This window comes from Branchiostoma belcheri, unplaced genomic scaffold (genome assembly GCF_001625305.1).
Source record: "Branchiostoma belcheri isolate BF01 breed outbred unplaced genomic scaffold, Haploidv18h27 scaffold5, whole genome shotgun sequence".
NCBI classification, from domain to species: domain Eukaryota; kingdom Metazoa; phylum Chordata; class Leptocardii; order Amphioxiformes; family Branchiostomatidae; genus Branchiostoma; species Branchiostoma belcheri.
Genome location: NW_017804131.1, coordinates 6,975,084 through 7,002,217, shown reverse-complemented (window position 1 = coordinate 7,002,217; position 27,134 = coordinate 6,975,084). Strand labels below are relative to the sequence as shown.

At 39.8% G+C, this 27,134-nt stretch overlaps 2 protein-coding genes and 1 long non-coding RNA gene across 3 annotated transcripts in view; 2 read left to right on the top strand and 1 right to left on the bottom strand.

Annotated features, from left to right (window-relative positions):
• The first annotated feature begins 7 nt into the window (after positions 1-7).
• On the top strand, positions 8-17,337 carry LOC109480018 (ATP-binding cassette sub-family F member 3-like). Its single transcript, XM_019782155.1, has 23 exons — positions 8-104; positions 999-1,146; positions 1,989-2,065; positions 2,389-2,444; positions 2,680-2,771; positions 3,522-3,644; positions 4,194-4,298; positions 7,204-7,365; positions 8,122-8,164; positions 8,373-8,419; positions 8,712-8,771; positions 9,017-9,073; positions 9,278-9,300; positions 9,522-9,577; positions 9,943-10,143; positions 11,001-11,077; positions 11,866-11,910; positions 12,604-12,736; positions 13,937-14,025; positions 14,837-14,928; positions 15,462-15,594; positions 15,967-16,054; positions 16,542-17,337. The coding sequence occupies exons 1-23, from the start codon at positions 32-34 to the stop codon at positions 16,689-16,691; spliced, it is 2,130 nt and encodes a 709-aa protein (XP_019637714.1). The 5' UTR covers positions 8-31; the 3' UTR covers positions 16,692-17,337.
• On the bottom strand, positions 9,720-22,911 carry LOC109480130. Its single transcript, XR_002140821.1, has 3 exons — positions 21,946-22,911; positions 18,836-18,841; positions 9,720-9,730 (listed from the first exon to the last, which is right to left on the bottom strand). It is a non-coding gene; the product is annotated as an uncharacterized LOC109480130 (long non-coding RNA).
• Positions 22,912-25,230: 2,319 nt separating this feature from the next.
• Positions 25,231-27,134, top strand: part of LOC109479723 (neuroendocrine convertase 1-like) — a 21,704-nt gene continuing 19,800 nt past the window's right edge. Inside the window, exons 1-5 of the mRNA XM_019781713.1 lie at positions 25,231-25,276; positions 25,446-25,496; positions 25,839-25,940; positions 26,404-26,544; positions 26,912-27,019. Coding sequence (XP_019637272.1) covers positions 25,494-25,496; positions 25,839-25,940; positions 26,404-26,544; positions 26,912-27,019 — 354 coding nt within the window. The 5' untranslated portion in view covers positions 25,231-25,276; positions 25,446-25,493. The remainder of the gene's footprint in view (positions 25,277-25,445; positions 25,497-25,838; positions 25,941-26,403; positions 26,545-26,911; positions 27,020-27,134) is intronic.

Below are 27,134 nucleotides of genomic sequence, written 5' to 3'. Positions count from 1 at the left end.
TGTGGACGTGAAGGATTGTGGGATATCCAAGATGGCAGCCTGCAGTGACATCTTGACCAAGTATTTCCCTTCGATTGATTCCGAATTAACGGACTATATCGTCGGTAAGTCGGCATTGGTTCTGTTCACTAGAAGCTGAGAGTTTGAGTATACAGTAAATGTCAAAACTTTGGTGTTTTTTGCGGAAATGAGCCGTATATTGGCAGCCGGCTTTTACCAACTTATCGGCCACGGCGATCACTTTTGATCAAGTGGGGGAGGGGGGCTTTTTCTCAGCTAACATTTCTACACGTATTTTCCAAAGTTAAAAGACCAGAACGGGGTTTTAGTCCTACCAGAGAGTGGCTTTCTGTTAGCTCTCCTTGCTGAAAGTTTCTTTGGTATATAACTTTTTCTTTTGTATATAACTTCTCCCCATTTTTCTGATAATTTGTGATTGCGCAATCACATGCAATTTATTCTACAACTTCGCCAAACCGGATATGTTATGTATGACTAGAATAGGGGCGCCATTTTTTTTAATATCAACTTTGGCATTGAAAATATTGGAATTGTATGCAAAGACCAACACCTAGTACAAATCTATGAAATATTTTGAATTAACGACTGTAACAATAAACAAAATAATGGGAAATCATAATTTTATTTTAATTCTCATATTATTAATATTACAGCTTAGTCGTGTGAAGCTTAGCTATGTTAGCCTGGGTACCATCCTGGTTAGTTTACATCCGCTCCCACAGTCACTACCACCGGTCGCTACTACAGTGGGAGTGGACGTAAACTAACCAGGATGGTACCCAGCCACAAAAAATAGGTACCTGACTTCAGATGATGAGGTAAAAGGTGGTGGAAGGACAGGGATGGGCTCTACACAGTGGACCAACATCACCTTGGCCACAAAAAGACGGTATCAAGATATCAAAAAGGCTATTTGAACTCAACATAACATGTATCTTTCCTTACATTTTCATCCTTACCTTTCCCATAACCCACAGGAGTACTAGACAGCAGTGCGGAGGATATCCAGTCCAGTGAGGATGTGTATGATGCGGTGGGGGAGATGTTACTGGAGTTGTCTGAGGAGGGGACAGGGGAAGACAGTGTCAGGGACATCTGTCTGGAGATGATCAAGGCTCTCAACATGTAAGAACAGTGTACAAAATATTTTTTTGAACCAGGTTGCCCAGTGGGCAGCCTACAGCAAAAATTAGGTTGCCCATCAGAATTTTAGGTTGCCCCACCTATAAGTTACAACTTTCCTCAAATTAAGTAATGTTACATACATAAGCCTAAATGACAATATTTCTAACAGCCTTTAGTTAACTGATACTAGTAATAGCCATTAATACCTAAAATTAAAAAGCATCTGCCAGATACAGTGGTGCAAGCCAAGTGGCCATGATTGGGGGGGGGGGGGGAGCACACTGGGCTACCTAGGTTCAAAAATAGGTTGCCCCAAGTAAATTTTGCACACTGAAGAACATCTTCCGTGACTTTGAACTTCACTCTTGTAGTTTACATTTTGGCAAGGAGGTTAGAATTTAATGCCTAGAAAGTGTAATATGCTCACTTCAGAAACAGTTAAATGTTTTTAAAAGGGAATTAGCATCAAAGTTATGAAGAATATGATAGTTATTAGAAGATATAGCTTATCCCCCACATACAATTTTTTCCAGGTTATCGCAAACTACATTGTCTTAAAACACCGTAGTATAATTAGAAGTAGTACACACCTCAGTGAGCCATTGGAATTTAGTAGGTGTCCATTAGTCATGATATACTTTATTTCATGTCATTCAATTTGTTACTAAGCCACATGTATGTGTTTGGGTCTGTAGTATAACATACACATGTATAGCCGCTTCTGCCAACAAGCTAAAACTGCAACTAGTAAATGCACTGTAGAAAGCCTATCTTCACAAGATGTGTACATGTTGGTATAACCATATGCATCAGATTGAGTGTACTATGTTGTATTGTTTCAGAAATAATGACAGCAAAGTCTCGGAGAGACAGAAACTAAATGCTCCTGTCCACCTCAAGTCCATGGCAGAGGATTTTAGTAAGTCAAATTCATGCAGAAATTTCTTTAGTTGAACATTAGTCAAGTTAATGAATTGAAAGTTAGTTAACTAAGTAGTAGTAAAGAGATGCATTCTTGTAGCAATTACGAGTAAGAAAAACACATAGCACTTTGTATATTAGAAGGGTTATATTGTCTTTCCTTTCTGTATTTGTATGTACCCTATGTAATATGTTATGTGTAGAATGTTGGTACAAGAATCTTTTCTAGTGTAAAACAGGTCTTAATCTGTATGGTGATGATGACATTGTATAAACCGCATTGTATTCATTACTTTTACAATGTATGTTCTTTATTTGCAGATCAACAATCAGAAGAGTCCATGAGTATATGGATGGCCAAGAAAGAATTCAACACAGTAAGTTATCATTATGATATATATGATGCATTCCATGTATATTGGAAATTGGTTATCTTATGAAAAGGCCGGTGGGTTAACAAGTTGAATCTGTATGCTTCAATGTTTACATTTGAACTCTCTAGCAAGGACTTGTACATCTAAATTTTATACATGTACGTAAAAAGTGTTTCTGTACTATAAGGTATTATCATATCGACTTTATGAAATAGAATGTTGAATGGTCTTCATACAGGTTGTTGATGCTAAAAAGTTAGAGAAGGCAGAGGCCAAGTCCAAAGCTAAACTAGAGAAACGAGCAGAGAAGGAAGAGAAAATAGAAGACTGGTGAGTTTTACATTTATTTTATTTATTTATTTATTTATTCGGCTTTACAGAAATTAAAATTCTGAGAGGAGCCGGCAACAGGAACATAGAGTTCCTCTACTAGGCCGACTCCTCTAGAAACATAGAAGCAAAAACAAACAAACAAGCAACAATTTAAAATGATGATAACAAACTTATAAGCACCTAACAAACAAATGAGTAATCAAATCGCTAAACAGTTATGGCATGGACAGGTAGTGGTCCAGGTACATAAGTTGTCAGTTGAAAAAATGTTGTTTAAGCGAGATCTGTAGTAAGTAATTAACAATTTTTTAACAGACGGTAAGCTGAGATTTGAATACATGTGTTGACGTATGGATAATGGTAAACATGTTCCAGATTACAGCAATCTGACTGAAATAGGAATGATTACATGATTACAAGTCTTCAATTTAAGCTTATATTGCTATAATAAACAGTTGTTTATAACTTTTGACTATCCTTAACATATGACATGCTTCTTTGTACTAGTAGTACCTTAAGAAAATACATGTAGGAATTTTTTTTGCCAAATTTGCAAATTGTTGTTGTTTCAAGTGATCTTATAATAATGTGATTGATAATGATTATTTGAATATTTTATTTTCATTTTTTACAGTAAACTAGAGAACATGGGAATGGTCAGTTAACTGATTCTTTGAACACATTCTTTATCAAATCTGCACATTGCAAAACCATTAAGCATGAATGTCTTTTGATATCTTTCTGTAGTCAAATTGGTATGGCCACAGCTAGCCAGGCCACAAACAGACGAGAAGCTAAACTGGATGCATCCGGTATGAACCGGTCTTATGACATTCATGTAGAAAACTTGGATGTCGCATTTGGAGACAAGTAAGTGTTAACTGTTCAAGTCAATATGCACGTATATATAGAATACAACACGGTGTATTCCGTATCGCCCGAGGTATCGGCCCGACTCGCGGGAGGGGCGAGGGCGATGCGGAATACACCGTGTTGTATTTTATTTATGTCATACCCACCCAAGAAAACACGCCTTTCAATGCAAGATGAGCCAAAAGTTGGTGCCCCTAAGCCCTCAATTCTAACAACATCAGTTCCAATGTTCGGATTCTGTATTCGAATTTTCGAAAGCGGCACACGCGGTTAGGGCGAAACGCGTTCGAATTGTTCTGTGGAAGCCATTGAGCCCGGGCCGTACCGTCCCGGTCCCGAACCCGTTATCGAACGTTATCGCGGCCCGGGTATGATATTATAAATGTTTATATAAAACCCAGTACATGTACTGGTGCAGGTTAAGTGGAAGTAGATATCAGATAATACCTGCACAGCTCCAATTTTACCTGCACTAACCTGCATATGCATCCAATACATTGTATATTTCGAGCCTTGTCAAAACTTCAGTATTCTGCCTTTCCCCAGAGTTTTGCTGCAGAATGCAGACCTCCATTTGGCTGAAGGCAGAAGGTACGGTCTGGTGGGAAGAAACGGCATCGGGAAAACAACACTACTTAAGATGTTATCCAGGTAAACAACTGGTTAAGGTTACTTTTTGTCTGGCAGGCACTGACTGTCAGCCACTGATGAGAAGTAGTGTATCAATGCTACTTGAAACATCCAGGTAATGAGATACACAAGGAATTGTCACTCAAGCAACTGGATAGATTTTGAAAATGGAAAGAAAATTATGCCAAAAAACAGTTACTCAAGCAACTGGATATGATTTTGAGAACGTCAGACGTTTCAGCTAGTATCCACTAGCTTTCGTCAGTGACTGAGAGACCAGAGGGGAAAGCAGGTTTATATACACAACCTGTTGATTGATATGCAAATAAAGTGAAGACAAATTTTTGGAAGTCGAAAAAGGAACAAAAGTCAGACAAGTCAAGACAAGATGATGCAAATTAGTCTGAAAGCTCCTGTTATACAGGACAGGAGCTTAAGTGTTGTCTGTCCTCGGGGCTGGGAGTGCCAAATCCCAAGTGCCGGAAAGATCGACCCGTAGCCCCCCTTCCCTGTTGAGGGTGGGGTTGTACATTCTTTCATATATTGCCTCTTTAACACCCCGTTCCCACCAGCGTGTTTCGCGGTCTAAGACATCCGTGGACTCGAGTTTGAAAGAGTGACCCTGGTTGTGTTGTAGGTGGTGGAAAATAGCTGAGGAGTAGCCGTTGGCACTAGGTCGGCAATGTTCTTTGTACCTTACTTTAAGCGGTCGACTTGTCTCTCCGATGTAGGTGTTGTTACAATTGGGCTCCTCACATTTAAGTCTGTAAATAACATTCGCCTTGGTACCCTTGTGAGGTCGGTCCTTAGGGTGTACCAGTCTTTGTCTGAGGGTTGAGTGAGGTTTGAAGTTAGTGGCTATGTTGAAGTTTTGGAAGATCCGTCGGAGTTTCTCAGATACTCCTTGGACATACGGAATAGTGATGTTGGCCTTGTTTTTGTTGGTCAAAGGTTTGCACTTCTGGGTTTTCTTAGACTGATCTGAAGGTTTGAGCGCTTTGTTGAAAGTCCAGTTTTGGTAGCCACATTTAGCCAGGGCACCTCGGAGGTGTCTATGTTCGTCCGTTTTGGCTTGGTCTGAAGTGACAATGTTGTCTGCACGATGGAAGAGAGTTTTGATCACTGCTAGTTTGTGTTCCAAAGGGTGATGGGAATCAAAGGCCAGGTACTGATCAGTGTGGGTTGGTTTCCTGTACACTTCGAAACGAAGGTTACCATTTTCCTCTACGATAGTTTTGGTGTCTAGGAAAGGGAGCATGTTGTCATGGCTTGGCTCCTGTGTGAACTTGATGTTGTCATCTATCTGGTTGATGTGGTCAAAGAAGTCAGCAGCTACCCTCTTTTTCAATCTGCACCAAGTGTCATCTACATATCGAAACCAGTTGGCCGGGGGAGTGTCGTTGAAAGTGCTGAGGGCTTTGTTTTCAAACTTCTCCATGTACAGGTTTACAACAATTGGTGAGACTGGTGATCCCATAGCACAGCCGTGCATTTGTTGGTAGAACTGTCCTTTGTAGGTAAAGTATGTGCATCCTAAGCAGAGTTCTAGTAGCTCACAAACTTGGTCAACGGATAGGTTGGTTCTATCTGCAAGTGTATCATCGGCTTCCAAGGCTTCCTTGACTACTGACACTGCTTCCTTGGGTGGTATGGAGGTGAAAAGTGAGCACACGTCATACAAAGTGATAGTTTCATCATCCTCTACATGAATGTCTTTGATTTTGTTGACAAAGTCGGCACTGTTCTGTACATGGTGCTGAGATTTCCCCACTAGTGGTCCTAAAATCTTGGCTAGAAAACCTGCTAACTCATAGGTGACAGAGCCTATACTGGAGACTATGGGTCGTAGAGGGACACTTTGTTTGTGGATTTTGGGAAGGCCGTAGAAAGCAGGGGGTTGTTCCGTTGTGGGATCGAGTTTTAGGTAGGTGGGGCGATCCAGAACTCCTTCAGTTTGCAATTTCTTGAGAGCTGAACTGATTTTCCCTTTAAACTTGTTAGTGGGGTCCTTTTTCAAGGGCATGTAGGTGTCTTTGTCTCCCAATAGGTCCTGTACCTTCCTGTCGTACTGCTCCCTGTCTAAGACTACTGTGCATCTGCCTTGTCTGCATGCTTTCCCCTCTGGTCTCTCAGTCACTGACGAAAGCTAGTGGATACTAGCTGAAACGTCTGACGTTCTCAAAATCATATCCAGTTGCTTGAGTAACTGTTTTTTGGCATATCGTATTACCTGGATGTCTAACCTTCATCGACGAAAGAAAATTAATTTTTGAACACCTCAATCCTTGGTTGATAACTCTGGTACTTGAAGGCATGGCTATTTCTTGTTTTTCTTCTGGGCTGGTATTAGGTAGTTACAGTGTTGTAGTTGGTACATTTGTATGTCCACTCAGGGTTGGACAAGTTTTCAAAGATCCACTGGCCCTATCGGGCAAGTACATGGTTATTTCCACTTGCCCGAACCAACTTTTCACTTGCCCCAAAATATGATGTTTTCCTATGACTATGCATTTTACTTGCAAAAAGGAAATTATTTCATTTTTCAATAGAAAAACACTTAGTTTATTTTATTGTTGCTTGCTTTGTTTGCCAAAATAAGGGTACCTAGAGACTTTTCCGACAAAAGGGCATATTTTTGACTGGTATCAATATAATATCTTGATTTGAAAATGATGTGTAATTTTGCTCCGAACACTGCATCCAAAAAATTTACTTGCCCAATCGGGCAAGTACAGGGGGATATTCACTTGCCCGAACAGTGCTTTTACTTGCCCTGGGCAAGTGGGCAATGGGACTTGTCCAACCCTGCCACTATTTCATTAGTTGTTTTGTACATCATGCATAGTCTGGACATTTTTCGTCTGTCTTCCAGTGACACGCACTGTCTTTATGTAACAAATAAGAAACTTTTTGTCCCCCCCCCCAGTGGTGAGTTGAGGATCCCGTCCCACCTGTCTGTGCTCCATGTGGAACAGGAGGTAGTCGGTGATGACACCACCGCGGTCGACAGTGTCCTTGAGAGTGACCTTGTCAGGTCCAGTCTACTACAGGAGGAAAGAGAACTCACCGCAATGCTGAATTCTACAAGGTGCTTATCTTGTGATTTGTTTGTCTAAGGCCACACCAATTTAATTTCTTGGTTAATGGATTCGCCCGCTTCATTTTTTTCTGATTTAAAAAAAAATTCAGAATCAACTGCAAAATGCTCATATTTTGCCCTGTACAGTTGAAAACAGTCCTTTTCCTCCTAGATGTTACAGTTATTCCATCTTTCAATGCAATGGTATCATTAAAAGTTCAAAATTCATTGTTTAAATTTTGAACCAGCCTGATGTGTTGACTTCATGGCTCCTATCGTACCATTTTGGGCCATAATAGGATGCCTAGGCCTGTTTTTATTTTTATTTATTTTTTTCGCCCGCCTGCTCCATTATTTTTCTAGAAAAATCCGTTAACCAAGAAATTAAATTGGTGTGGCCTAACTTTATCTGGTATCAAAATGCCCTGGTTGCCTCTGAAATCTGTTTGTATTATTAGCTGTCCATGGTACTGAAATACATTCAGACCAAACTGTAACTTTCCTTGTACTGAAAAGTATTCATTTGTACATTTGCATCCCAAATTGCTGAATGATACAAAAGAAATCGCAGTATCTGTCCTTGGTGCTGATTTGCATTCACTCTAATTATTTTTCATAAGTACTAAACAAACTGTTACGGTGATAGTTTTGCAATGAAATGATTACATTTTTCTTTTCAACAACATGAAGAACATGAAATCACGTGAATATTTGAAAACTAACAGTAACTTGTTCCTACGTTTATTTCTATGCTCTTTGTTATAGTCCATCCACTTTAGATGGCAGGGGAAGTGCAAGGTTAGGAGAGGTAAGCTATGGAGTTTTAAGTACCTGTTACTAACTGTTATTAGGAAAACAATGTGTTAACATTCAGCATAATGTAGAAAGTGTAAAGCATGCATGGCATAGTATCAGAATACTAGACTATATAATTTATTGCCTATTTTTGTCTGTTTTATTATTGCAACAACAGATTGTTGAGGAATTGGCAACTAATATTTTCTGTGTTTTTTAAGATCTATGCCAAACTAGAAGAAATTGAAGCTGACAAGGCACCGGCAAGGTAAAAAAAGATGCTCTGTTTTCAATACTTATTTTAGTATCTGTGAATATACAGAGAGTAAAAAATGGAAAAGCGTTTCTGTTGCCTGTCCCGTATGTTTGATAACTAGCCATCCAGTCTTCACACCTATACTTTAAATAAGATTGAACAGTTTTTATTTGAAGATTTCAGCATATATTTGATCCAAAAATTTTCCTGGTGAAATTGTTGAATCCAACATTGTTTGCTGTCTGTAGTAATACATGTATGTTTTTAGATCTTTAGAAAGTTTAATTTTTTGTCTCTGTTTCAGGGCTGCACAGATTCTAAATGGTTTGGGATTCACACCTAAAATGCAGGAGATGACAACTAAGTAAGTCTTCAAGTTCATGATAATGTAGACCTTGTTAAGTGATATGTGTGTATTTCATCCACTGTTCCTTTTGTACGTAAAGTCTCATTTTGAAATTCTGGTATCCAAATGCTTTGATTGGCTCTGACATGAAATCTGTGTGTATTATTAGCTGCCCATGGCACTGAAATACAATCACAAAATGCTGAATGATACAAAAGAAAGTGTTCTTAATCAGCTCATATTTGTACTTTTTTTACTCATAGAGAGTTCTCAGGAGGTTGGAGAATGAGACTGGCGTTGGCACGAGCTCTTTTCATGAAGTAAGTATTCAGTATCAAAAGTTTTATATAAGCTTTACTCATAAATAAAATCTAAGCATTTTCACGTAAAAGGTACAAAGCGTACAGTACATACTGTAGTTAACAATGTGTACAATCATTCCTCTTTGTACATAAGTATTGTTTTGGGTGGCTGATTTTTTTTTACTTTCCAAACTGACCCCTGTATGTTATTTCCTACCACAGGCCAGATCTCTTGTTGCTTGACGGTAAGTTTCTATCAATATACTAAAATTTTTATTTCATTCATTGAAGTTGCTGCCAATCATAGTCGTCCACTTAGTCTTCAGCAGGCTAAGGTAGCAATTTATTTGTATGGGATAAGGCAGCAGGGTGAAGGTAAATGATGTAAGTTCATCACAGTGTGCATTATCTTTTGTTGTGTGAGAAACACTGAGAAACAGTTGATAAAGCTTGTTTTCCTTTCCAGAACCTACCAACATGTTGGATATCAAAGCCATTTTGTGGCTGGAAAACTACCTTCAGGTTAGTTCTTTTCCAGCTCAATCATTCTCCTTGTTTACTGTAAATTCATCAAGAGAGAGAGAGAGAGAGAGAGAGAGAGTTCATAGGGTAATATGTATTCATAAAGCTGTAAAGCTATGTACTTTAAAGCCCTGTAGTTGTACCTGCAAAACTCTTTCGGCATAGATTGTATCTGTAAAGCCCTGTAGTTGAGTTGCACCTGTTTAAGGCTCTGTAGTTGTAGCTGTAAAGCTCCGTAGTTATAGCTATAAAGCTCTGTTTTGAGTCACTTTGCCTGCAGTTTCTTCCATTCTCACTAGATGGTGCTGCAAAACAGTCCTGCAGTTGAAGAAAGCTTACATGTATGTGCCTACTGTTTTCTGCAGACGTGGTCCAAAACGATCCTTGTCGTGTCTCACGACCGTCTCTTCCTGGACTCCGTAGCGACGGACATCATCCACTTCCACTCCCGGCGCCTGGACTACTACCGCGGGAACTTCGAGATGTTCCTCAAGACCAAGACAGAGAAGCTGAAGAACCAGCAGAAAGAGTACGAGTCACAGAAGCAGTACAGAGATCACATACAGGTTAGAATCTTTGTTTAGAGTTAAAACTTTCGATCCAACACAACAAAGTTCTCTCTCCTAGAGCTTTCGACCAGTTACTCTGGTCTTCCTCAGTAGACTGACCCAGTGAAGCCTGTCACATGGCTTCTTTGAAGTGAGACGTGAAAGCTGTAGGTGAGAGAACTTTTTGTGTCGGGTCTAAGGTTTTAACTCTACTAGTAAACATATAACAGTAACCAAGTTGAACACAGATAAACTTTCATGATGGTTAGAAGCCTTGCTCACTCATACTTCCTTTCTCATCCAATCCTTAGGCCTAGTAAAAAAATGTTGTGTTTCCTGTTTCAGTTCTGAAATAATTAGGGTCGGTAGGTAGGGATTATCTTTTTTCTCTCTTTTTTTTGTTAGACTTTGGCAATCAATTGAACATTATACAATACAGTTCAACAAAGTAAAACATGCCTAAGGACACTTATATTTTCAATGTCAGTGTTGAAAAACTGATTGTACAGTGTTTCATCACTCAGGAGTAAGATCAAGGAGCTAGAAAAGGTTGTTCAGCTCACAAAATTTATGTCCCTTGCAGTGGTCCTAGAAAAAAGCCTAGGGTCAGCAGATTTTTCTAGGGTCAATCGGGAAACAGGGAACACAACATTTTTTTCCTAGGCCTTACTCAACAATCATGATGATTCTAGCTAGAATATGGAAAAACAATAAGTGTCTACAGAGGTGTAGTGAATTTGACGTCCTACTTAATATTAAAACTGCATCATAATTTTTCTTTTTACCAGCAGAAAAGTGATTTAAAAGTTTAATTGCTTCTTCTAATGAAAGGATGTTAAGTTCTTCTTTAACTGTTGATCCGATTTTTTCCCTAGGTGTTCATCGACAGATTCAGGTACAATGCCAACAGAGCCTCCCAAGTACAGAGCAAACTGAAGCTGCTGGAAAAACTGTAAGTCTGAACCTGTGTAAGGCACACCAACTTAATTATTATGGATGACATCCTCTGAAGACCCCCAAACTAGCGCACGCAGGCGAATAAAAAAATCCCGGCCAGAAATAAAAATGCTACTAAACCAAAGGAATACAAAGCTGGTATTATGAATTTGCGGCACATAATAACGTATACGACAAGTTGGCACATGCTGGCTTTTTGCGGAATGTATGCATCGGTACTGTACGTATGTACTGAGTCGCAGCTCTTCGGTAGCCTGGGTGCCGTCCTCCAGAGTTACCACCGGCTCTGTATTGTCGCTAACTACAATGGACTACCCAGGCCTAGAGCCAGGCCAAAGCTTCGGATGACGTGATCTTTTTTTTTTTGAGAACAGGTGAAAATCAATGCGCGTGCGGATGTCATCCATAAAATTGAATCGATGTGGCCTAAATTTAAACATACAAGTCAGGGCTAATTAAAAAGCAAAGTTAACCTTCGGTACTCTATTATAATTAGCTTCCACTTAGTACCTAGAAAGTAAGTCTTGTAGTAAGAATTGTAAAGATTAAAATGTAGCCTTTCCATAAGTCTGGATTATATTAATTTCTTGGTATTACTGGTAAATGTCGAAACCTTGCTGTAATACCAGAAAAGTGATGCTTAACATTTCCTTACTTTCATCAATACAGCACTCTTGAAAACACAGAACTATGAATTATAAAGCTGGCATTAAAAAAATGTTCAATAGCTGTAGATAGTCCATGAAAGCAACAGTTATTCATTTTATAAAACTTATCTTCCAGCCCAAAGTTGACACCGATCGAGAAAGAGCCAGATGTCATCCTGAAGTAAGTATGGAAACTGTTTGATACTAGAACATATCATGTTTGTACTATTAGCTGTCCTTGGTACTGAAATACATTCACACCAAAATACTGTATCTTTCCTTGTACTGAATAGTATTTACCTATACATTTGCATGTGCAGAATGATACTTAGAAAAGTGCGGTATCTTTCCTTGGTGCTGATGTGCATTCACCCTGATTTTTTCCTAAGTACTGAATAATCTCTAGCAGTTTTCCCTGATGTAAAAAGATAGGCAATATTTAGACTGAGGCATACAAACATTCATATGTCACATATTTGTATTGAAACTAAAACCACAGAAGCTGTCCTTAGTACTGAATGACATTCACACTGAAATAACATCTGTTCATCTGAGTACTCTTGTCTAATCTGTCTTGTCACTGGTTTAGACAGTAGTCCTCACTACTGCATCAGTCAGCAGGCACCTACATGTAGCTTAAGTATGCAGGCATTAGAAGTTACACTAGGTAAATGACATAATGAGAAATAAACTAAATTTTGACTGGAATTCTTTTGGTCTTCATCAGCACTGGGTCAGATAGCTGTTGATGACCAAGAAATTTTGTCAAAAAATTCTAGTGAGTTAGAGAACAGTTTATTTCTCATTACCCAGTACTTTTGCTTATAATTAGTGCAGATTTGTCTTTTCACATTAAAACTCGACAACTTTGCAGGTTTCCCGATGACATCGACAAACTGTCCCCACCCATCCTCAGACTGGACGAAGTGGACTTCTGCTACAGCCCTGACCAGCCCATCTTCAAGAAAGTGGACATATCAGCTGACCTGGACTCAAGAATAGCTATTGTAAGACACTCCCAAGTACAGAAACATTTGGCCTGTTTTGCAAAATCAGTAAACTGCCTTTGGGCTGAACACCCCAGTGTTACAAGCAGGATTTTAGCTAGGGGGTGTCCAGGGTGTCCTTTGGACGCCCTGTACTGAAAATACTAAGAAATTGGACGCCCTACTTTTTGGTAGGACACCCTAAAGACGCCCTATTTTTTCCACTCCCAACCCCTGCCACACACACATGCCTCCCTTCAGCCTTACTATAAATACAGAAATGATGGTTTAGTGATGAAAAAAACTTACATTCCTCATCAAATTTGCACCTCAAAATGCAAAAAGTGGTGTTTGAGAGCATTACAAATTTAAAAAAAGCCCCCCTAAAAAGCTTGTGCACTGCGCATCTTTGCTGCACATAGCATACAATAAAAAAATGGACACCCAATAAAAAAATCCTAGCTAAAAGCCTGGTTACAAGTTACGTAAGACAGGACTGCAAGCGTTTATTCACTTACATTGGGATGGACCACTTCTCCTTTTGATAGATGCAGGAATACACCACAAACAGTTGGGACTTCAACTGAACCTAGGTACTTATTTTTGCCTGAGGCCTAGTGAGGAAATAGGTGAGGAAAAAGTGCCTTTCCCAAGGGCATAACATGAAAACCTGCCTGGGATCCAAACTGAAAACCCAGACCCAAGCCAAGACCAGCTTGCAACATTGTAACAAGACATGGATTTGGCAATGACATTTTTGGACATTACTTTTTTTTAACTAGATATGTAACATTTTCAAAGCAAATATATAATGCTTACCTTCACTAGCCTGGGTGCCATCCGAATTTGTAACTGCTTCGGGGGAGCCGTTACAAATTCGGATGGCACCCAGGCTATACCATCACATGGTCTGGCCCTACAAACTACTGCTCTGTTTATTTTTATATATAGTGTTACACATTCCTATTTATGGTGACCAGCCCCTCCAGCTCTGCCCTGCCACTTGCTACATAATGTTATCCAACACCCCTGGGTGTCTGCTACAGCACCAGTCACCATGTTGACAGCCATCTGGCCCAGGTCATCGACCTTATGTGTTTTGAGTAGAAGAAGAGGAAGAAAAAGAAGAAAAAGAGCAAAAACATCACGATTTCCTTCTACAAAGGCAAACATAATAAGAAATTCCTAAGGCTTAAAATATTTTCTTTCCTTTTCCTCAAGGTTGGTGAGAATGGCACAGGTAAAACAACCCTGCTGAAGATTCTGATTGGTGAACTGGATCCTGTGAACGGGATCAGACATGTACACAGGTGAGCAATGTAATCAATGTCATCCAATAGAATCGCCAATTTGGATACTTGCATTGATTATTTCGATAATTTGTCAGTTATTGATTAGTAATCAATAAAATGATTAGAATAACAAAGAATCACAATCATGGTACAAGATTGTGTATTTGTTGTTTTATAATTCTTCAATAGGTGTCCTAAAAGAACACTGCTACAGTCAGTTTTCAGTACTCAACAAAATGCATGTTAACCTTCTTGCTGCTGCCCATTCCTGTACAATACTGAAATAGAGAATTGGTGTCTTCGGTGTGCTAAAGGTTAAAATCCATCAGAATCTGTAGTGTTAGAAAGTCACCACAGGGTAATCAAAAGTTATTTGTAGTACTTATTTGTGATGACAGAAGTGATACATGCCCTATAAATGTGGAAAGTGTCACCACCCACTATATACTACTCACAACTGCAGGGCTCGAAATTCATTTTTGTGAATAGGTACAGTGGTGCCTCAAAAATTAGGTGCACAAAAATGTTTTTGGGTGCACCATATAACAAAACAAAATATAATTAGAGATCTTACTGCTTCTCTTCTGAGCTTGAATCCGAAATGAGAGCTAACTTCAAAATCTTGCCAAGATGCCAAGAATATCCTGTATACTATTATATATTTGATGTGTAGAAAATACCTATAAAAATATTTGGGTGCAAAAAAAATGGGTGCACAGCTCAAATTTTGGGCACTAAGGTGCACATGCACCCAGTATTTCGAGCCCTGCAACTTAAATCCTATTGCAGCTGTTAAATTGAAGACTGTTGATCACCCATGTTGTTGTAGGAACCTGAGGATAGGGTACTTCAGCCAGCACCATGTGGACCAGCTGGAAATGAACGTCACATCTGTCGAGCTGCTGGCATCAAGGTTCCCAGGTAAAACAAAAGAAAGACATTGTCATAAAGATTCTGACTTATCAAGCAAATGTAAGCTTTATTTGTAAGCTCTTATCTTAGTCCCATGGCCTTTTTGAGGCTGTAGGGGCAGTGGGATGTAATTCACTGTGTTTGGGGCAGACCCGGCAGAGTATTGGAAAGTTGAACCCATCCCTTTAAGTCTGTATCTTCTATACGAGGATTACTCGCAATGGATTCAAATAGAAAATGCAAGTGCATATTGCCATGTGACAACCCATGCATTTTACATACAATGTCAATCATGGGAATATTGCTAGAAATTCCATGAATGATTCTAAAAGCACATTTTCATCCCATACTACATCATGTTTTGTAAGTTAGATTAGTCTCATGATATACTGTTGTTGTTATATAGCAGAAGATGTAATATGTTGAAACTTGTACAATTGCTGTGCAATAAAGTTTAGTATGTTAGTTGGGAAAATATGAAAAAGCAGTAGATGTGATGCTTTGTAACTGGTATACAATTGCTATCTGTCTTCTTTTGACAGGAAGGAAGGTAGAAGAGTACAGACACCAGCTGGGGTGCTACGGTGTGTCTGGTGAACTCGCCATGAGGCCTGTAGCCAGTCTATCAGGAGGACAGAAGAGTAGGGTAGCATTCGCCAACATGGCTATGGTCAGGTGAGGTATTGCCTTGTTTATTCTCATCTTTTATTATGTTTACCTTTGCGGGAGGAAAACATTGTTTTTGCTCTGTTTCGTCTTCTTCTTCTCCAAACAAGCAAGGTCAATGGTCTGATACCATGGTAACTGGTGTTGAGTTACATCATGTTGCAATTTTATAACAGGAAGGATTTAGACTCCTGTCACCATATATGTGAATGTGATTGGGTAAGAATTAACAGAGCAGACCATATGTGAAGGTAAAAATCATTCATTTGCCTTGCATATGTCACCTTAAGTTTGTAGATTTAATTTTCATATTGTATACAGTAGCAAGATATCTGTTAACTGTTGACAAATTTTGAAATTAGAAACTTTTTTTTACTTCAGACCAAACTTCTTCATCCTTGACGAACCGACCAATCACCTGGACATGGAGACCATAGAGGCTCTTGGGAAGGCTCTCAAGAAGTTCAAGGTCACCCCATATTCTGTTTTCCTTTGCTTTCTGTTTTGGTGAATGAAAATATTATTGCCATCCTATCGTCGTATGCTATATGGAACGCACGTCACAAGCCGAATTTTGACTCAGACACTATGACCGGCCTATAACTGTTGTAAGAATGTGGCATCTTGCACTAAATAGAAGTGGTAACTTTTAAGTGAAAGTTTAACAAATTTTTGTAATAATTTAATGAAAACTGTGCAATATTCAAGGAAAATGTGCAATATTATATGTCTTGATGTATTGTATCACAATGTTATGTGTCTAATGTCTCCCTGCATGTTCAGTCAGTTATGGCCGACGTGACCAGGGCTCAATGTTCCTTTCTTATATTTGTGAATAAAGAATGATTTTACTACGACATGATTGGTGCAGATGATGATGGTGGTGCAGATATTGATGATGAGAGTGGTGCAGTTGTGGATGGTGCAGATGTTGATGGTATTCATTCTCCCTGCAGGGTGGCGTGATCCTGGTATCTCACGACGAACGACTCATCCGCATCGTGTGCAATGAATTGTGGGTATGTGGAAACGGCACGGTGCGGAGCGTGGAGGGTGGCTTTGATGAGTACAAGAAGGTTCTGGAGGCGGAGTTTCTGCAGCAGTGAAGAATACACCAGCTCTACAAGCTGGTTCACAGTTTTAACTGTGCATGTGTGGGGTTAAAGTAATAATCTCCAAGCAGATCCTAATAGTAGGATGGCCAAAGACAGTATCAGCTTGGCCAGACAGTATCCATTGGCCAGACAGTATCTAATTGGCCAGACAGTATCCATTGGCCAGAAAGGGTCTGTACATCCATACAACTGTCTCTGGCCAATGGATAGTACCTTGCCAATTGGATACTGTCTTTGGCCACCCTAGGATCTGCTTCAATATTAGGATTTAAATTGAAAGCCCCTAACTTTTAAACATGCTTGATACATGTAGTACATGTTCAGACATACTTTCTTTATGTATCAGGGGCCTTCAGCTTAACCCACAGTGCATCAGCATTTAGAACTTGAAACAGCTTATTGTTATAATGACCACCTTTATGTCATTAGACCCAGCTCTCTTTAATGCTAATAAAAACTGCAACTTTTCATCCAACACTTTCACTGCAACTCACATATCATAACAGACAAGGATGAGAAATCCATCAAGTGTTTTTATGTCTTAAGTATTTAAAGTGGAAATGATGATGAATGTTGGAAACCCATTCTGCAATGACCAGTAAATGACATGAATAATATTTGACTTTGTTGCCTTTCGGATTAGGCCACACCAAGTTAATTTTATGGATGACGTCCTTTGGAGACCCTAAATCTAATGCGAGAGGGTGAAGAAAAAACAAGAAGGACCCTAAAAAACAAGATGCCTAGATTAGAAATATACTAAGAGACGACAAATGTTAGGACACAAATTGAATGAGGTGACACATTGTAACAAGCAAGAAGTCTTATTCATCATCAAAACAGCAATAATAAATCAGGTGGAACAGCAGTTGTCGTCTTGTGCTTTGTGGAGATAGATGGAGCGGTCAGCAAGTTTCTTCAAATGTGGCAGCATGTACCAAACTGAATTCCTAATTGAAGTCATTATTTCCTTGCTTGATGCTTCATAAGCTTTGGTCCGTACAGACCTATTTGCGGCACTGTCGTGACTCTTTGGTCATAATTACAGGAAGCGGAATTTCTTGATTTTTTTCTAGGAACAGGCCAAAATCAATGCGCGCGTGGACGTCATCCATAAAATTTACATGGTGTGGCCTTATGTATGACCAATGTATACTACCATACTGTTTACTATAGAGAGGATTTGCAATGCTTGGTATATACATACAGAGAAAATACAACAAGAAGTGGCTACAATGGCCAGGTGGTCCTTACAAATGTATGTAGCAGTGGGTACTGGGTAACAATTATTGGGTTGACAATGCAATACATGTATAATAGTTTGATTTGCCAACCTGTGGAAATAAACTAAGCAATCGAGTCAGATGGCTGTAATATGGACCACATTTTTGTGCAAACTCCAAATGTTTTGACTCTCAGGCCACTGCAAGTAAATTTTATGGATGACATCCTCTGCAGACTCCAAATCTAATGCGAGCGGGCAAAAAAAAACAAGGCGGTCCAAAAAAACAAGGTTCCTACAATTTAAAATATTGACTCAATCATTGTACAAATGGTTTTGATTCAGTGGAAACATCACATGTACAAAGCCAGCGTCACATATCACTGCATCAAAGTAAGAAACAAAACATTAAATCAGAGACTTTTCTTGTCTCCTCTCTTCATAGTTATCTGCCATCCACCTTCCGGCATGGCAACAGACATCTCTGCCCATTTTCGGCATGTTGACCACTGTCAGAAGGCAACAAAATTTCTTGTTTTTTTTTCCAAAATCAGGCGAAAATTAATGCGCGCGCTGATGTCATCCATAAAAATTACTTGCTGTGGCCTTACTATATACTGTATATGAGATGGAGGAACAGTCTAGTGCAACATCTGGGCCCTGCATGGGCAAGAACTGTCAGACTCAGACAGGAATTAGCCTCCACCAGGCCTTTCTACGGGAATACGGATCATAGAATTTGGCAAAAAGAGAGTAAAATTGGCCAAGGGAGTCCGGCCGCGGCCAGTCAAATCTACAAGGCGGCCAAACTCCCCTGGCAAATATTCTCCTATATATAGCCAGCGTAGTTAGTCTGGTAGAGACTAGACAGGAATGGAGCCAGTCAATGGAGGGGTTCCTCTGTAAGAGTGACAATAACCTAGAATAATGATGATGATGATACACCATGTTTTTTGGCATAAGTTAATTAAGGATTAAGTGTACTGGCCACTTTCTGTAATCCTCCATATTGGAGATACATGTATATTTGTATTCTGTGCTCAAGTTATTACAATGTACTAGTATGCACATGTCAGCTTGTTCAGTCTCGTTTCTTTACAGCATACAAGATTTACAAAGCATTTATGGTTCATGGTAGCTCAGACCACAAGAGATGTCTGTTTCCCATACGAAAGGACGCCTGGAATTATCATTTAGTGCAATAGAGGAAAATGAAATAGCCATGTTTTCATTCTTCCTGAATAGCTTTATGGTACAATTCTTAAATACCCTGTTGTTATTACATGTATCCTCTCTCACATACAAAATGCGTAATATAAACAACGGTTGATTGAACTTGTCTGCTAAGCAGATGGCTATCATGGTTTCTCAGAAGTTACCTGGTCTCTGTAGACAACACTTTTAATTAATGATACCGAAAGTGAAAATGAAAGAGGAAGATTGTCTTGTATACAAAACCAACATATCTGTTTACTGGGGTTTTAAAAAATACGAAAAATTTGAAATTTTCAAAATAGGAAACTTTTTACCTCAGACCAAACTTCTTCATCCTTGACAAACCGACCAATCACCTGGACATGGAGACCATAGAGGCTCTTGGGAAGGCTCTCAAGAAGTTCAAGGTCACCCCATATTCTCTATTTTACGCGTGTTCTACAAACACCTGTTTCTCAGAAGGCACCTGGCCTCTGTAGACAACACACCTATTGTACCTGTGAAAGATGATCCTATGTTTTTTTACCGACAGTGAAAATGAAAGAGGAAGTTTTATCTGTCACCAGCACGCGATGGTCTCAGAGGAGGCCTCAGTCGTTTCCTTGTTCCATCACGTCTATCTAAAATGTCCTTGACCTTCTAATGACCCGCCCAGCCCTGTACAAAAGGGTCTGGTTGATTTCAAGGATAGATAAAATTGAAAAGGCCAAAACTTGTTTCACAGATAAAAGGCTTGATGTGTCGGTGAAGGTTAGACATTCAGGTAATAATATACGCCAAAAAGCTGTTACTCAAGCAACTGGAAATGATATTAGAGGCTTGCTGTGTTTTATCTAAACCATAAGTTTGATGAGATAATTTTTGTACTTCGTCGCACACATGGGCTTGCCTAGCAATACGGAAGGTACACGAATGACTATGAAACAGTACTGACATCCACCATTTTCGCCTGGTATCAGATCATGTCTTTAACTATATATATATGCTGCTAAAGTCATGTATACCAAAGAGTACGTTTTGTGACGGACCACAACGACAAAAGTACGACATGGTACGACATTGAAAACGTACAATCGTATGGTGAAGTATGTAAGTACTGGCCAGGGATAGCATTGGGAAATTTGGAAATGCGCTGACGAAATACCATTCCCTGAAAATATATTCAATGAAAAATACATGTAACAAGTAACTACATGCATTATCGCAATAATGTGTATACCCTTGTATGAATCTTATGCTGTTGATTAAGATTGACGTTTTGTAACAGTGGGGGGTTTATAGGCGCTACCAACTGACCCGGCCGAAGGGTCTGGACCTTTTCGGCAACCTGAATATTACAGTTTATAACAACTTCTTTAGCACGACAGCACGTTTCGCACGACAGCAAACCAGTACCAACCTAGAGTACACGTAGTCCAACACTTGAAAATTTGACAGAAAACATGTGAAGGCATGTATCGTCCTGTCTATAGTGCCGCCTTAACAAAAAGCGCAAACTATGCAAACAACCGGATGTGAAGGAATGAGGAAAATCAGCCAGAAAATGTCACAGGTGTGCCGTTTGCATTGTCCGCACATCCTGTTGAGATATAAAGAATTATTGGGGTGGGGTGTTAGTCTTTTGGACCTGGACCAAAAATTCAGTCAGCCAATGTACCTTATGAATTATAACGTTCTGTTCTTGCCTGTTCACTTTATGTCATTGCCTTTATAAGAATATATTTTCCTTCCAAGTTTTACAGTGTTTGGATTCTTTGGATCCATTGTTAATTTCTGACGCTGAATTGTAACTAGAGCCCCGGTTTCACGTGTGAAACTGCAACTTCACTATATATATAACTAATAACATAGATGTAACGCAACGTACATTTTTATCACTCATTATTACGTGACGAAACATCGCTTGTGAACGCAAACGATTTTCCTAGTGCGTTTCCTCAATCTGTCTTACAACTTTTTTTCTGGATAAAAGGGAGCTAAATCCAGAATTAAGTGTTCTTAACATTTCTTGGTCTGTGTGTCAGCGACACAATACGACGGGGATATCAATTAATTTTTGTAAATACCCTAATCCCAACTTAAAGTGGTTTTCCAAGAAGGATGAGTTAATAAGGAAATGCCCGTACGGCCACTTTTTGTATACAAAGCTTGAGCACATTCAAAACTCCCTTCATTAGTGATGCCCTGATTACCAAACTCAAAGTGTTTTTGCAGGAAGGATGAGTTAATAAGGAAATGTAGCCTCCACCAGACTCCTTTGCAGGCTGAATAAATAGTAGAAATCGGCCTAAGAAGGGGATTTAATTGGCAAAAGAAGTTGGCCGGCCAGATAGGGTCCAATTTGCCTTCAGCCGGCCAACTTCTCTTGCCAATTAAAACTACATTTTTAGGCCGATTTCTACAAAGGAGTCTGGTGGAGGCTACGTTTCCTTATTAACTCATCCTTTATGCAAAAACACTTTGAGTTTGGGAATCAGGTTATCACTAATGAAGGAAGTTCTGAATGTGCTCAAGCGTTGTACCCAAAAGTGGCCGTACGGGCATTTCCTTATTAACTCATCCTTCTTGGAAAAACACTTTGAGTTGGGGATCAGGGTATTTACAACTTGACATCCCCGTGGGGAATATTGTGTCGTTGACGCACGTGCACAGACCAAGAAATGCTAAGAACACTTAATTCTGGGTTTAGTACCCTTTTATTCAGATAAAAGTTGTAAAACAGATTGAAGAAACGCACTAGGAAAATCGTTTGCGTTCACAAGCGATGTTTCATCATGTAATAATGAGTGATAAAAATGTACGTTGAACATAGATGTAACGCAACGTACAGTTTTATCACTCATTATTACGTGATGAAACATTGCTTGTGAACGCATACGATTTTAGAGGAAATACACGTACGGCCACTTTTGTGTACAAAGCTTGAGTAAATTCAGAACTCCCTCATTAGGGATCTGGTCTCCCACGTAGATTGACACGAGTGAGTCTACATGGCCTTGGCCTTAACACCTGTGCTAACAAGTTGTTTTTGACTCACATATCAAATGGCAGGTACAGTAATTCCCGTGGGTCAAAAACGGAATTGTTTACGCTACAATTTCAAAACGGATTACACTGTGGTTTCTGTGGACAGGCCTAGACAGGATAGGGAAGAGGAAGGTTTCTCGATAAGGCCACACCAAGTAAATTTTATGGATGACGTCCGCGCGCGCATTGATTTTGGCCTGTTCCTAGAAAAAAAAACAAGAAGAGCTGCTTTTTGTAACTATGATTAAAAAGTCACGACAGTTGGATAAGGGAAGATTTGATAAAGGAAAGAAACAGGACAAGACGGCAACTGCTGTACCACTGATTTATTGCTGTTTTCATGACGAATAAAATACTTATTGGTTGTTACACTGTGTTTTCACATTTGCCGTCCCTTAGAATACATCAAATCTAGGCATCTTGAGTTTTTTTTCGCGCTCTCGCATTAGATTTTGGGTCTCGAGAGGGCGTTATCCATAAAAATTACTTGGTGTGGCCTAACCGACATTTCAACATTTTGTGGGGTACCGACCATTAATATTTTCTTGCAAGGGAGGACTGGAATTGATTTCTGAAAGCACGATAAAGTTTCCGTTCCTGCTATTGATAATCTTATGAATCTCATATCAGGGTAGAGACTCCAATCTGGTAGTATCGGTGGAGATTTTACTGGTCAAGATCCCTATCTGAGTTTTTCTTTAAAATTCCGAATACAGTCTGTAAATTTAAGATATACGAACACTTAGTAGAAATTTAGAACTTTTCAAGTTTGATTTATGTCACTTTTTCTCCGACCCATTTTGCGAGGGGCAGGAAGGGCAGTTTAGGCCATACCGACATAATTTTATGGATGACATCCTCTGAAGACCCCCAAACTAGTGCGCGCGGGCGAATAAAAAAAATTCCGGCCAAAAATAAAAATGCTACTAAACCACAGGAATACAAAGCTGGTATTGTGAATTTGTGGCAGTACATAGCGACATATAGCAACATGCTGGCTTTTGGCCGAATTTATGAATCGGCACTGTACGTGTACTGAGTTCTTGAGTCGTGGAGCTTCGATAGCCAGGGTGCCCGGCTCCGTATTGTCGCTGACTACCATGGACTATCCAGGCCGCTAAAGACAGGCCAGAACCTCGGTGGACGTGATTTTTTTTTTTATAACAGGCGAAAATCAATGCGCGCGTGGATGTCATCCATAGAATTAAGGCGGTGTGGCCTTACCACAGAAACAGGAACAAGTGACAAAGGACAAGGAGCTTATATGGAAACTCTCCCTTGCAAAGAACAAGCTGCACCCTGTTCATGCCCTGTGTGAAAGTTGCATGAGCTTTAGGTTAATCTCCAAGCAGATATTAGCGGAGGCTAAACATGCAAGCATGGCTACGGCAGAACACCAAACAGCCCCAGAATTCCTGTTTGAGTACTTCAATTTCTGACAGAGCAAATATTCATGAATTTATTTTCAGGGAACAAAATACTTTTCTTTTTCTTTTTTCAAAATAATTTTTCTTTTCTACGGCAGAACACCCAACAGCCCCAGAATTCCTGTTTCGTGTAGTTCAATTTGTGACAGAGCAAAATACTCATGAATTTATTTTCAGGGTACAAAAGATATCTCTTTTTCTCCTTGTCATCATATAGGCAGTCTGCATCGCCCCCAGTGAGTCCTAACATGTCAAACCACGTCCTTTCCTTGCCCATAGAAACTATGATCTAATCAGTCAATTTCGAAACATAAACAATACTCAGAAGTTTATGGTCACGGTTAAAAAAGCTAATAGCAAATGTTGAGGAATGCTATCTGTTCTTAGATACCTTTAAAAACAATGCCTAGAGTTAGATGTTCAAGGGTTAGATGTAACAAGTCGATCGGTGTAATGTAGCCAGCTGCCGCCGCGCCGCGTGCCTGCTAAGCTGGTGTGTTACGCCGAAAGGCGGTTATAACGGCTATTTAGATACAGATACAGTCCTCCTATTTGCCCTTTTCAACGTTTATGGGGCAGTTTAACACAGAATGGGAAGAGAACAATTTACCCTCACACAACATCTGCTTGGAGATTAATAGCTTAAGGCAAAGTAGTTGTTGGATCACGTACATGTGCCATGTCACAAAGGTATTGAGGAAGTAGCAACAAGCGCGTGGGTGACTTTATGATACTGATTAGATCATAGTTTCTATGGGCGGGATTGGACGTGTTTCGACATGTTGGGACTGACTTTGGGCGAGATGCAGAATTCCGGAATGATGACAAGGAGGGGAAAGAAATATTTCAAGCTAAGGCTCACAGAAAATCCCACCTTCTCTTTTGACTTTCAGTTAACTAAAAAGTTTGCCTTCCAACTCTAACTTGTTGTAACTATACATTATTGAGTTGTATCCTGTCAAGCCACATTGCTGCTTCTATAGACACTGCATTATTATGTAGTGTATATTGTATTGTATATTATATCATATTCCTTTTACTGCAGCATCTGTATTTTATCTTAGATGCTAATGTACTATTCGTATTGCATCAAGTCTGCCGTTTTTTTTGGGGGGGGGGAGTCCATAACATAACATAATGGGATCATATAGAGCAAATTACACAAAGCTAACAGTGCATATTTAAAACATATTTAAAGGCATATCTAAAAACAAGAAGATAGAATCAAGCCACTTCTGTTACATCATATTAAAATAGATATGAAGTGAATATTTTCCCATAACTGGTACCCTTTTAAACTCGTTTAATGCGTGTATCAAATCTCTGCATAGTAGCTATATAGAGCTAGTTTTCTATCAAGCCCGAACTCCCTCTATTTCATGATCAGGTCGTTGAACTATTTTTCTGGACATGCGCACAAGCCTTCCCATGTCCCGCCTGCGCATGAGGAAATGTTATTTGATATTTTTATTTTTTCCGGGCTTTTTCTTGGAAAAGTACTTACCTGCGTCAGATGTTGATCAGATTTGCAGGTGTCTTTTGTTTGGAAGCATTCTTTTGAGTCGTTCAGGTGTGTTCTCCACTGCTATAAAAACCCTCCAATCCCGGAGTTTGTCAGACCACTTCTACTGACGAACAGAACCTGTGCCGATCAATTATAACTTCTCACCTTCCAACACAAACTTGTAAGTTGGTCTCCTGTCTGATTTTCTTCTTTTTCTTTTGATTTTTCTTATTTTCCTTTTGATCTTTTTTATTTTCCTTTCCTAGTGCTTTTTCGTTTTATTTTTCCGTTTCCTTTTGAATTTTGAACTAAATTTGCATTTTTTTTTAAACTTGCGCTAATTTTACCAGCAGGTTCATCTTTCTGACGACTTTGAGCGAGCCGAGCCCAGCTGTAAAATGGTAAGAAGCTGTAGTTATGTTCACTTCGCACCTACATTTCATTTTTATGTTGTTTTGCCGTCGATTATTTCGCTCGGATTCATTCTAAACATAAAGAGGGTAGAAAACGAGATATTTCCAATGTTTCAGATGTCAGAACGCTAAAATATGTTAAGTTAGGCTGTCCTAGGCAATGCTGGTGTTTTCCGGCGGGAGGGCAGATATTTGATACAACAGCTCAGTCTTCTTAGTAGTTCTCTGGTCTATATGACGGGACACCGCCCAAGATAATGCAGCATTATTTCGTCTATTTGTCTACTTTTGGCTGTTAAAATACCCTCTAAATTCTGTCTGTCATTTCAGGCTACGATGACTATGATGACACTGGTGGTGTTGGCCTGTGTGGCAGGCGTTTTCGCTGTTCCAACAGCCGCGCCCGCCCCCGCGGCAGATGGCAAGTACAAGGTGAGACGTTTTCCTTCAAAGAGCTACCTTTTTCCAATTTCATTTTCGTAACAGCCATGAAAAACGCCAGGCTTTCTAGCGTAGAGAAAGTTCCTAGCCTGGTTACCAGACCTATCATAGAGCTCCCGAGTCCTACTTGCGGAGAGGATGTAGCCTCCGTAGCAGGCTTATTATAGAACTGGGGGTTTGGTGGTCTTCGGCTGTTTTCTGAGTAGCCCAGTTCTAAAAAAAACGGGGAGTAATTCAACCAGGCCGGTTATGTTGTCTATATGCAATCAGAAAATAACACATAAAAGATCCCAAAGACCATGAAGACCCCCCCCCCAAAAAAAAACCAGTTTTTGGCATGCTATGGAGGCTAGAGAGGATGTTGGATTTGGGATCTAATTATGGTAACCAGGCTAGAAAGTTCGGCTCCGTGGAGGCGGCTAAAGTCTAACTAAAATGCTTCACCGAATATCAGCACCTGACTCTGCCCATCAACGAGCGCGGGACGAAGTTTAACGAAGAAGCGGACGTGGACCATGACGACAAAATCGTGCTCTTCACCGTGCCTGACCACAACACCGTGTCCAACAGCAAAGTCATGCTAGACTATAACAATGTAAGTGTGCTTGTTTTCTAACCCTTTTCAAGTAACATGATAGTGAAATCCGCGTTATGGGGTCGTGTGGCGTAACGACATAGCGTTCGACTCGAAACCAAGAGGTCCTGAGTTCGAATCCTGTCATACCACCGATCTAGTGCCCTTAGAAAAGTCACTTTACACGAATTTCCTCACCTTGACTCAGGTGAAAATGAATATGTCTGTTGTCCGTTCATGCGTTTGTCAGTGTAAGTTGTGGCATAAAAATAAGTTGAAAAAAACTTGAGTGTGTCTGCTTTAATATCTAAAATATCTTCTCCCTTGATTTGGTATACACCATTATAAAGCCCTACATAACTTTCTCGTTTTTTTTTCTGTTTTTCAGAGGAAGGTGATGACCTTGTTTGAGAAAAGGAAGCAGTGCCTGCTGTCTGACATGCCGGAAAGCATGCCGTCGTTCGAACGCGTGGAGGAAGGACTCAACCTCGTCGCTGTAAGTCGTCCTGTGCACACATGGCTTCACTTTACACAATCATAGCCTCCTTCGCAGTCTTGTTGGGCGTCGGCGTTATTTTTTCTCTGAGCGACGCAAGTAATATGCCGCCGCA